General features: G+C 42.9%; 1 protein-coding gene and 1 long non-coding RNA gene across 5 annotated transcripts in view; one reads left to right on the forward strand and one right to left on the reverse strand.

The window, feature by feature from the left end:
* Positions 1 to 12,563, forward strand: part of LOC110149097 (uncharacterized) — a 48,610-nt gene that overhangs the window by 32,667 nt on the left and 3,380 nt on the right. The gene's annotated exons all lie outside the window — the stretch shown is intronic.
* Positions 2,532 to 12,563, reverse strand: part of FSTL1 (follistatin like 1) — a 57,288-nt gene continuing 47,256 nt past the window's right edge. For both annotated transcript variants that reach the window (XM_020911431.2, XM_020911430.2), the window contains exons 7-11: positions 11,876 to 11,994; positions 9,961 to 10,073; positions 9,548 to 9,658; positions 8,418 to 8,494; positions 2,532 to 5,184 (exon numbers count right to left, since the gene is read on the reverse strand). In XM_020911431.2, coding sequence (XP_020767090.1) covers positions 5,140 to 5,184; positions 8,418 to 8,494; positions 9,548 to 9,658; positions 9,961 to 10,073; positions 11,876 to 11,994 — 465 coding nt within the window. In that variant the 3' untranslated portion in view covers positions 2,532 to 5,139. The remainder of the gene's footprint in view (positions 5,185 to 8,417; positions 8,495 to 9,547; positions 9,659 to 9,960; positions 10,074 to 11,875; positions 11,995 to 12,563) is intronic.

The following is a 12,563-nucleotide window of genomic DNA, read 5'->3' on the forward strand; positions in this document are numbered from 1 at the left end:
GTGATTTTGGAGCTCCCCCGCCCCAAAATAAAGTCTCTCACTGTTTCCATTGTTTCCCCATCTACTTGCCATGAAGTAATGGGACCAAATGCCATGACCTTAGTTTTCTGAATGTTGAGATTTAAGCCAACTTTTTCACTCTCCTCCTTCACTTTCATCAAGATGCTCTTTAGTTCCTCTTCACTTTCTGCCATAAGGTTGGTGTCATCTGCATATCTGAGGTTATTGATATTTCTCCCGGCAATCTTGATTCCAGCTTGTGCTTCCTCCAGCCCAGCGTTTCTCATGATGTACTCTGCATATAAGTTAAATAAGCAGGGTGACAATATACAGCCTTGACATACTCTTTTTCCTATTTGGAACCAGTCTGTTGTTCCATGTCCAGTTCTAACTGTTGCTTCCTGACCTGCATACGGGTTGCTCAAGAGGCAGGTCAGGTGGTCTGGTATTCCTATCTCTTTCAGAATTTTCCAGTTTACTGTGATCCACATAGTCAAAGGCTTTGGCATAGTCAATAAAGCAGAAATAGATGTTTTTCTGGAACTCTCTTGCTTTATCGATGATCCAGCAGATGTTGGCAATTTGATTTCTGGTTCCTCTGCCTTTTCTCAATCCAGCTTGAACATCTGGAAGTTCACGGTTCACGTATTGCTGAAGCCTGCCTTGGAGAATTTTGAGCATTACTTTACTAGCATGTGAGATGAGTGAAATTGTGCAGTAGTTTGAGCATTCTTTGACATTGCCTTTCTTTGGGATTGGAATGAAAACTGTCTTTTTCCAGTCCTGTGACCACTGCTGAGTTTTCCAGATTTGCTGGCATATTGAGTGCAGCACTTTCACAGCGTCATCTTTCAGGATTTGAAATAGCTCAACTGGAATTCCATCACATCCACTAGCTTTGGTCATAGTGATGCTTCCTAAGGCTCACTTGACTTCACATTCCAGGATGTCTGGCTCTAAGTGAGTGATCACACCATCATGATTAATTGGGTCGTGAAGATCGTTTTCGTACAGTTCTTCTGTGTATTGTTGCCACCTCTTCTTAATATCTTCTGCTGCTGTCAGGTCCATACCATTTCTGTCCTTTATTGAGCCTATCTTTGCATGAAATGTTCCCTTGGTATCTCTAATTTTCTTGAAGAGATCTCTAGTTTTTCCCATTCTGTTGCTTTCCTCTATTTCTTTGCATTGATTGCCGAGAAAGGCTTTCTTATCTCTCCTTGCTATTCTTTGGAACTCTGCATTCAAATGGGTATATCTTTCCTTTTCTCCTTTGCTTTTTGCTTCTCTTCTATTCACAGCTGTTTGTAAGGCCCTCCTCAGCCATTTTGCCTTTTTGCATTTGTTTTTCCTGGGGATTGTCTTGATCCTTGTCTCCTGTACAGTGTCACAAACCTCTGTCCATAATTCATCAGGCACTCTATCAGATCTAGCCCCTTAAATCTATTTGCCACTTGCACTGTATAATCATAAGGGATTCGATTTAGGTCATACCTGAATGGTCTAGTGGTTTTCCCCCCTTTCTTCAATTTAAGTCTAAATTTGGCAATAAGGAGTTCATGATCTGAGCCACAGTCGGTTCCTGGTCTTGTTTTTGCTGACTGTATAGAGCTTCTCCATCTTTGGCTGCAAAGAAAACTAGCCAATCTGATAACATGGACCACAGCCTTGTTTAACTTAATAACTTTAAGCTGTTAAGACAGCTTAAACCTCACCAACTGTAATGTGCTCTTCTGGAAGACAGCATTAATGGTCATGGGGAGCAGTCATGGGAATGATACCTCTAAGAATCATTTGGACAGGGAGTTGGAAAACAAGTATTGGTCATATGTCTCCAAGATGGTATTGATTGGACAACATGCAGTCCACTTGGAAATGTTTACTCCATGGGATCATGTGTATCAGGTAAATAGCCACTAAGGTTAGTCAACCAGATCTTCATAAGCTTCCTGTGTCACCTTCCCAGGTTTGACTTCTCATACAAGTTAACCTGTAATCAGCCTTCAGTCTCATCAGATTCTTGGCAGCTTTAGGAGTCATTTAGTTTAACCTCTTCCCAATACAGGAATGTTCCCAGACTTCTCATCACTTCTTATCCAGACCCACCATCAGTGATTTTTAAAAAAAAATAAACTTGTTTTATCAGTCCATGAGCAAACCTTCCCCCCTACAGCTTCAGTCCCAAGATTAGGATAAACTTTTCAGGCCTCTTTTAAGCCTCTTGAAACTCAAATTCACTTTTATAAGGTAAATGGTTAATGTTCTTATAACTTTCTCTCTCTTGCTCCATGCTCAATCATGTCTGACTCTTTGCGATGCTTTGGACTATAGCCCGCCAGACTCCTCTGTCCATGGAATTTCTCAGGCAAGAATACTGGAATGGGTTATCATTTCCTATGTCAGGGGATCTTCCCAACCCAGGGATTGAACTTGCATCTCCTGCACTGCAGACAATTCTTTACCACTGAGCCATTGGGAAGCCCTCTCACAACTTTATTTGGCCTTAATCGAGGGGAAGGAAAATGACACAGTTATTGTTTTAATTTCTTTATTTATCAATAGTATCCAAAAAAGAATCAAGAGTTACAAAAACAAGTTAAATGCAATATGGAAGCCTACTAAATACAAATACATTTCACAAACACACAGGCAACAGAAACCTGTCCAAATTTGCTTCTTGAAATTTGACTATTTAAAAACATAAATGTAAAGGAAAGACATTCAGACTGGTCCAAATGGGCTTATTAGCAGGTGGAGGAGCCCTGCTTTCCAAAAACAGTGACAGAGTCCAGAGCCATGGCATATGAGAAGGTTTCCATGGACACTGAATCTTAACAGATGCTATAATATGTTTATAAAGACCATAGACACACAGAAAAAGCCCAAGGAAGCTTGCAGTCTAAGCCCTGTGCTTTTAGACAGCTGGAGGAACTGAACCTGATTTAATTCTGTTTATTTGCTCCATGCAAAGCTCTATGCAAGACTCCCCAAACTAGGCTATTTAGCAGCTTTCTGTGAATGATCATCATCACGTGACTCTATGGTGCCGACAGTAGCTTCCCTATTTACAGGAGGAATGCAGGTTAGGTCTCGGGACTTCAACGTTGCAGGGTAGGGTCATCTTGGATGGCAGCCACTGACCTAAAGGTAACTGGTGAGAAGACATTCTACCTTCTTGCTTTAAACAGACTGGTACTCCCGCCCTCTCTTCTGGTGTCCAAAGGCTGGCAAAACTTGGTCAAGATGTGCTGTTGGGAGCTCTCCAAGGCACTTTGACAGAGAGGTGCATTTCAAACTGTATAAGTTGGGTTGGAAGACAGCTTTTAAGTGGGATGATTTACAAAAACTCAGAATTCTAAACAAAGTGGAAAGTTCTTTCAAAGGAGAAAAGGAAACCTGGTTAGAAGGAATTCCATTTTCAGCATAACTTTCTCAGAGTTGCCTGTGCAATAGAGCCCTCATGATTTCCCTCTGGAGGTCTGTAATCTGCTTTCTGAAAATGAGATCTTATGTCAAGTTTTTAATTTTGTTATTCTAAATGCATCTTAAACATGGTATTGAGTGAGGTTAATTATCACAGGGGTCAAAAGACACAGAAATGACTGACTTCTCCCCAGTCACACTTTTAGGATTTGATTCCACTTTTTTCCCTGTCTTAAAATGTAAACCTTCTTTTTTCCTCATCTCTAAAGGGAGAGTCATTTCTTTTCCTGAGAAGGTTAAAGATGAACTGCAAAAGTGAAGACAGAGAAGTGGTTCTCTTTCTCACTCTCTTCCTGGGTAGGCTTTACTTGAGGGCTCTACATCATAGCACGACCTGTGGGGCCATTCAGTCCGAGGTCAAATTTGGTCATCTTGTTTTTGGTCATCTGATTCTTACATAAAAACAAGGTTTCATTTATCCTAAGGAGGAGAAAAATCACATTTTCTCCTGGACCTATTACCAGAACCACAGAATTTACAGTTCCTCAAATCAATAGTTTAATGCATTCCTACCTGCTCACTGAGGAAACTAAGGCCCAGAAATAGGAAGAGACGGGCCAGAGTCACTCTCCTACTTAGTGCAGGATCAATGAGCATACTGATAGGCTGGGAACATCTAAGTCTTGCTTAGCTGCGCGTGTCTCCATCCTTTGGAATACTGATTTGCATGGATCTATCAGCATAAATGAAAACAAGTTAGCTTTTTGGATCTTAAAGGCTTTGTGTGGGGACACCTCTCATGGCTTCTGTCTGAGGCACCCCCTGCTCCTCTGGCAGACTGCAGACCCACTGGAAACCACAGGAGAATTCCAGGCTGCATGTGGCAGGTGGGGGGATGTCTGGGTGATAGCAGTCTCTGCACAAGGAAGAACCCCAAACTCCCCATCTCTGAAATGTAGGACTAATGAAAAATAATTACAAAAGCTTAATTTCTAGTTAAGAAAATAAAATATTAAACAACAACAATAATATAATGATAATAATTGAAGAATGAAATCAACTTGCCAAAAAAAGTTTACAGAAAAATAGCACCTTTGGTAAAAAGTATTTTAAAATTTGGTTAGGTCTCTAAGGGGCTCAAAGTCTACAAGTATCTGCATCATTTGGGGGCACCCTCTCTCAGACACTGGGGAACTAGCAGGATGGCCGTGTATCTAGAGCCAGTGGCTGGGGCCTTGAGGAGAAGCACAGATGTTAGAGGTCTGTTATGCTGATGGCGGCAGGAAGGGCTGGAAGCAGAATGCAGTCTTCTTCGCTGAGTTTCCCAATTCCCTCCTCTGGGGACAGCCTGCTAAGCTCTCTCTCATTGCCTGCACTCCCTGCAGCATGTTCACAGCTGTGCTATTCTCAGAAGGGTTCCAGATCTGGGTCCACTCTCCCAGCCTGATGCAGTTTCCTTACTTGCCTCTGGCCCCTGAGCACCACTGACAGCTTCTCTCAAAACACTCCTAGAAATGAAGGCTCTGGCCTTTCCCCTCCTAGCCAGCCACCCCCATTTCCTTTATTGCAAAACAAATAGACAAAATAAAACTCATTGCTATATAAGCAAATACAGGTGATTTGGCGGTTGTAGCAGACACTTGCATATACTGGACTCAGCGCTGAAATTGAAGAGAAGGTGCCAGGCTCCGGACACCATTCCCAGATGCCTCCTCATTAAATCTCTTTGGTGCTCACTCTCTTGGACTTTTCAGCTGTTTCCTTTGAGAGGCAAGAGAAAATAATCATTATGAAATATTTTAAAAAATTATTGGCATTTATGTAGTTTTCAAGATCAGCATTGACAGAAACATGCTCATGCTGAATTTTAGTTCTGTTTACTTGTCTATCTCCTCTATAGATGATGAACAACTTGAGGGCAAGGATCATGTCTTACCATGACACAGTTGCATAGGACTGTGGCTAAATTAAGAGCCGACTCTAAACTCCTATGAAACAATAAGGTCAGACATTATTATATTCATTTGAAAAATGAAAAAAAGGGTGCTACATGGAAGTGCTACAAGATGTTTTGAATCCAAGTTTAGAGAAGCATTGAGAGCAACAGGCTCCAGAGGCAGATTGCCTGAGCTTGAATCATGGTGGTGCAACTTTCTGGGGGACTTTGGGCACTATTATGAAATCTTCTGTGCCTCAATGTCTTCAACTACAAAATAAAGAGTAATAAAGTAAATACTACCTCTTCTAACAGTGGCACATGTCTCCAGAGAAGACATTCTTACAGCCAAAAAGTATATAAGAAGATGCTCAACATCATTAATCATTAGGGAAATGAAAATCAAAACACAACGAGATGTCATCTCACACCCACTAGGATGTCTAATAAAAAATAACCACAACGACAAATGATGGTGAGTTTGTGGAGAAATTAGAATATGACTGGTTAGGATATAAAATAGTATAGTCACTTTGGAAAACAGTCTGGCAGTTTATCAAAAGATTAAACACAAAGTTACCCTGTGATCCAGCAATCCCACTCCTTAGGTACATACCCAAGAGAACTGAAAACATATGTCCACACAGAAACTTGTACAAGAATGCTTACAGCAGTATCATTCATCATAGTCAAAAGTAGAGGCAACCTAAATATATACCAACTGATGAATGGATATACAAAATGTGGTATATTTATCCATGAAATGTTCTTTAGCCATAAAAAGGAATGAAGTCTTGATTCACGGTACAACAAGGATAAACCTTGAAAACATTACACTTAATGAAAAAAGTCAGACAGAAAATGCCATATATTGTATGATTCCAGTTATTTGTGTCCATAATAGGCAAATCTTAAGAAACAGAAAGTATAATAGTGGTTGCCAGGGGCTGGGAGAGGAGAGAATATAAGTGACTTCCAATGGGTTTGGGGTTTCTTTTGGGGATGATGAAAAGGATCTGGAAATAGACAGTGGTAATGGCTGACAACCTTGTGAATATATTAAAAACCATCTGATTGTATACTTTCAAAAGGCTGAGTTTTATGGTACATGAATTCATCTCAATAAAAAATTAAATAGGGAATAAAAAACAACAGTGTCTGGCATCTAGTAGGCACTGTCAGTGCCCCATCCATAGCCCTTGTCTTCAACATTTCAGTACACTGGCCTGACTTCTTACTGCCAGCATCTGCATCTTTTTGCCTGAGGCTTTCTCTGGCTGCTGAAGCCCACTCTGCCCACACATGCTGACAGGCCAGAAATGCCAGGAAGTTCATGTTTGCTGGTGGCGGCTCTCAGCTAGTGGCTGAAAGGAGCTCATGCAGGCATAGCTGGGCTCCCTGGCCCCTGTGTACCGTAACTGTTTCCAGAGTTCTGTAACAGGACTTGCCCCCAGTGGTAATGTGCCCGAATACACACTCACTATCATTTCTTCCCTCCTTGGACTCACTTCCCAACTCCCCTTCTGGTGTTTCCTGAGGACTTCCTCCCAGATAAACTGCTTGTACTCGAGTTTTACCTTAGCGTCTGCTTCTGAGGCAACTGACATAAAACGGACAGACTAAATAATGTTAGCTATTATAATTCACTCCCCACTGTCTACTCTGATCATTTTTCCACCCTAGATGAAAGGAATTCCTATTAAGTGCTTTTTGCTTTTGTGGGTTTATACTAATCTGGAAGCTCAAGGCTGCTGAAATGTGAAAAAGCCAAGGACTAGGAGTTTCTGCATTTGTTTAAAAAACTGACACGAGGTTTCTACACTATCAGTGACAAAATGCACATGAAAAACCATCAATAAATATGAGCAACTACTATTAATACAAATAATTCTTGATTCTCAAGTCACATACTTCATCAATAGTTCCTGTGAGCATTACATTGCTTAAAAACTTACATGTCAGAGAGAAGGCTTGTATCACCAGACCCAGTTTACAGACAGATGATTCAAGGAGCAATATCCTTTGTTAAGACTACAGGTAAACCAGTGAAAAGACAGTCCTAGGAGTCTAGCTCATCTAGGTTTTCTCTCTAGACCCTCAGTAATATATGTCAGTGAATCACTAATCTGCTAAGGATCTTCTGGTCAAGAAGGTCTTCAACTTAATGACAGAACCTGAACAGAATTCTTATTATCCTTTCAGGTCTCTATGAAACAGAATCTCTAAATTCTCAGGCTATGTTCCAGCCAGCTTGGCATTTAACAAATCCTTTCTTCTACGGTCTAAATCCACTAATTTCATGCTCACTGAGAGCCAGTTATACAACAGTGTTCATAAGTTCATAAGTGAAAGCTGCTCAGTCAGACTCTTTGTGACCCCATGGACTATATAGTCCATGGAATTTTCCAGGCCAGAATACTGGAGTGGGTAGCCTTTCCCTTCTCCAGCGGATCTTCCCAACCCAGGGATCAGACCCAGGTCTCCCGCACTGCAGGCGGATTCTTTACCAGCTGAGTCACCAGGGAAGCCCAAGAATACTGGAGTGGGTAGCCTATCCCTCTCCAGGGGATCTTCCCGACCCAGGAACTGAACCAGGGTCTCCTGCATTGCAGGCAGATTCTTTATCAACTGAGCTACCAGGGAAGCCCCTGATACAGCAGGCCCTGTACTAAATGCAGGGCTACACTGGTGAGCAGGTCAGAGAGCCTGCTCTCAAGAGTTCACAGTCTTTGCGTCCAGGCACTGGTCATGACAAGAAATAGGAATGCTTCTTTAGACTATGCTTATTTGCAAACCACCACCCACCTGATTCTAACTTATACAGCAATTTACCAAGTTGTAATCTACATCTGCTGGGCATATTGGCTCTATAAGGACTTCGTCAGGGAACTACCTGTATCATGATCTGCATGGCATGGGTATATCGGTGTGTTGTTTGGGACCTACTGTGGGACAGAGCACATGTCCTTGGTCACCTGTGGCATTAGGCAGTGTCTGAGTGGAGGATGGGCCTGGTGATGACAGGACTACCTGAACCAGCATGGAGGTTGCAACTTACCTGGTGCTTTTGGAGCTCCTGGACATATCTGGTCATTTCCTCCTCTGCCTGGGTCTGGGCCCCCTTCTGATTCTTTCCTATAAGAAAAATCAAGGCTCAGAGCAGTGGTGGCTGGGGGAAGCCAGTTAGAGATCCCTCCAGTACCTACTGTTTAGACTCTCAATTTCATCTCCTATTTAACTTATGGAAGGAGAAATGAAATACCCACATTTTTCTGAATATAAAGTGTCCCAGGGCAATGGACACCTCCAAAGTAACATGCTTGGGTAGTAAGTGACTGGGCCAGGACTCAAATCTAGGCCAAGTGGGGAGGGTGCAAGCTAGAGTTCTAGAAACCTTTTCTGAAAGATCTCTTGGTAAAACAGTGCTAGTGGTGATGCTGGCTTGGGCACTGTCCCCCCCTCCCCAGATGTCTGATGTCTCCTAACCCGCCCTGCCCATGTCTCAACTATCTCAACTTTCTCTATTTTGGCTTACCAAAATTCTGTTAAATTGGGCTTACCCAATTCTGTTAATTCAAACATGTTTATGAACATGTCACCTTTTCCTGCTGGGCATGGATGGCAAAAAGTCATTCTGCCTTCCAATCACCTAAGTCTTTGACATAGAGGATTTCCTAAGCTGTCATAAGGATTAAGTGGGTTAATATGTAACGTGCTTAGAAGAAATGCATGCATGTGTGTGTGTGTGCTCAGTTGCGTCCCACTCTTTGTGACCGCAAGGACTGTAGCCTACGAGGCTCCTCTGTCCATGGCATTTCCCATGCAAGAAAACCGGAGTGGGTTGCCATTTCCTACTCCAAGAAATGCGTGTAATTCTCACTAAAATGTGTTTGCTTTCCTTACTACTTTTACCACTCTAATCTCTTGCCAACACTTGATCTTGCCCTGGGTCTTGAATCTTTCTTATTCCCAATCTCTGGAGTGACTTTCTAACATAGTGCATCTAGCATAAGTGCTGTGCCCTCAAGGCTCCTCTCTGGGAACCCTGACGTTCCAAGTGTGAGCCGGTCTCTTGCCCTATCGTTTCTTTTCTCCCAGCCAATGCACTCTTCTCCATCATCCCCACCCTGACTTCTCTCATGGTGATTCATGAAGACAGTGCTCTCCCTGCCGTCCCTTCTTTCTCACCGTCACAGGTCATGGCTGTGCAGACCCAGTTTCCACAGGCACACACACAGCGGTTACAGTCCACCTCAGTCTCGGCTCCATCAGCATATGTTTCATCCTCCAGGGCACACTCTGCGAGACCAGAAATAAGGGGCAAAGGTTTAGGGTAAGGGTGGAACAGGACGTCCTGGCTACCGTCTGTGCACCTCACCACCTTCCAGACAAGACCTGCTTGTCCCTCAGAGGCACCATAACTGAACAAATGCCTCTATCAAGCCAAAGATTTTCAGACTTGAACCTCAGCATGGAGATGATGCTGGGGCCCAGTCTAGAATCATGGAAGGGAATTTTCTTAGTAAGCTCTGGAGAGTTCCACAGCCCCCTCCAAATGCCCCCAACTCCCTACAACCCGCTATTTCTTAGATTAGGCATACTCTTCTCTGGAGGGTTGAAGGATGGGTTGAGGCACTTGAGGAACTCTTGGAAGCTGAGTTTCCAGTCAGCATTTTCATCAGACAGTTCAATGAGAGCATCAACACAGAGTCCTCTATAAAGAAAACACAGGAGAAATGTGTCGGCAAGACCTCAGCTTCCCTCCTGAAGGAATTAAGCATTAGGATTACATATACCTAGGCCTCTGAAGGTGGCCAAAGAAACTATTTAAAGAGAAAGTTTCTACACTGACCTACAACCATCATGCATCCTGGACTCCAGTAAGCATCCAACCTTTAGTTTATTATATGGGATGTCAGATCATTCAAGTTCAAATGATATTCCCAAGATGACTGAAGTTTCCTGGATGGTTTTGTCCACTTGGATTGACAAATGTTTCATCATCTGCATATACCTTCCACTAGCAAGTGCCTCCCCCGCCCTAGGTGTAATGTATCAAGTCAACCCAACTGGAAAAATCAAATAGAAGTGGTAGGAACAGATGATATGAAAACAATGTGTGATTTGAAAGAATGAGTTTGAAACCAGCAGCACCACTATCATCCTTTTATTATACAAAGAGATCGTTTAGAAAAGTTTTCTAGAATTCCAGCTCCCTCCCTCTCCCCTTGGCCTGGGTTTGAGCCCTCGCTCAATCACTTACAACCCAAATGGCCTTGACCTAGTTATCCAACCTTCCTGCACCTGTTTTCTCATCTGTGAAATGGGGACAAGCATCCCTCCTTCACTGCAGTGCTGTAAGGATCAAATGTTGAATTTGTAAAATATTATCTTATTTCAGGTCATCAAAATAAGGATTCACAGATATTATACTTCAAGGCCACAAAAAGTAAAAGTTTAAAGCTCAGTCATGTCCAACTCTTTGTGACCCCATGGATTGTAGCCCGCCAGTCTCCTCCACCCATGGGATTTTCCAGGCAAGAATACTGGAATGGGTTGCCATTTCCTTCTCCAGGGGATCTTTCTGACCCAGGGATCAAACCCGGGTCCCACACTGCAGGAAGACTCTTTACCATCTGAACCACCAGGGGAGCCTTAAGGCCATGGGTTATCATTAAAAAAGAACCCTAGAGTCTGGGTTTCATGCTTTGCATTCTTCTGAACAAACAGGTGCTTTCCTTTTTTTCCTCAGTTGTGTCTGACTCTTTCCGACCCCATGGACTATACAAACCATGGAATTCTCCAGGCCAGAATACTGGAGTGGATGGCCATTTCCTTCTCCAGAGGAATCTTCCCAACCCAGGGATTGAACCCAGGTCTCCCGCATAGCAGGCGGATTCTTTACCAGCTGAGCCACCAGGGAAGCCCTTCCTATTTTTAATTCTTACCAATATACTGGAATCACAGTTAATTTAGGGATTGATTTTTATTAATTCTTAAGGGTTAATTTTTATTAATATTTACTTAGGGGTTAATTTTTATTAATATTTACTCTGGAATAATACCAGAAAAGGAGAGGAATGTGCTCCCATTTGTAATAATTAGGGTTCTCTACATGAAATAGCACTTATTATCTTAAAATCAGAACTAAAGCTATTTTAGACTTATCATTAAATAGAACACTGAAGTAATTCCTTAAGAAAATGAATCATTAAAACATCACCCACAACACTAAGAGACAACTTTGCTCTGATGTGATCATTAATTTTAAAACTACTTTCTTCTATTTCTTGCAAGTTCTGGCCAAAAACACTAACTACTTGATCAGATATCAGTGGTGCTCAATATATTAGTTCATAATGTTCACGGAAGAGATCAGGACAGAACCCTATTTTGCTTTTTACTTCACATTGACTTTGACACTGGAGGTTCCTTGGCAGGTAGGAAAGGGGTTTAAATCCCTTCTTCTACAGCCTCCCCTTGTGGGCCTCTCCCTGACCCCCTCATTCCACTCACCTGAGAAGCTTGTTGTTCTCCTGGTCTGCATAGGTGGTGATGTTGATGGCAGTTTCGTTTTGCTCCACAAATTTCAGAAATTCGCTGGAGTCCAAGCGAGAGTCACCATTATCAAAGTTCTAGAAAGGAGATAGAGAGATCTTTCTGGAACGTTTTGTAAAACCCCAATTCTATCATCCCTCCACTCAGTTTGGCCCGTCTCTGGTTCATCTTGTGCTTAACACAGTCCAAACCTGCTCTGCTCTTTGAGCAACAAAGCCTCGAAGCCCTGGGGCACCCAGAGAAGGCACCTGTGCCCCAAGACCAGGGACAAAGTGTCTGGGCAAAGGCTACTGAGGGCCTTTCAAATCCCAGACCCTGCTAAGGAGGGCAGCCTGAACCCAGGCCTGTGCTGTCAAGGAGCCTGGGGGTGCTTTGGAGGTCTCTGGAGCCCCATCCCTGGCACTATCCTCCAGACATTCTCAAATTCACTCCATCATACCATGGTCTCAAACCCTAACGATCATGGAACAACAGACTTGTGAATCAGAATCAGTGTCAGAGCCCAGGATGCATATTTCTAACAAGTTGCTTGTGAACAGTGATGTAGGTGAACCTCAGAGCTCACTCTGGGAACCACAGGATCATTTCCTCCTGCTTGATTTCCAGCCTTCCTGGCCAGCTCTCAGTGCTTACCTCTCACACTGGT

This window comes from Odocoileus virginianus, chromosome 4, assembly GCF_023699985.2.
Source record: "Odocoileus virginianus isolate 20LAN1187 ecotype Illinois chromosome 4, Ovbor_1.2, whole genome shotgun sequence".
Lineage (NCBI taxonomy): Eukaryota > Metazoa > Chordata > Mammalia > Artiodactyla > Cervidae > Odocoileus > Odocoileus virginianus.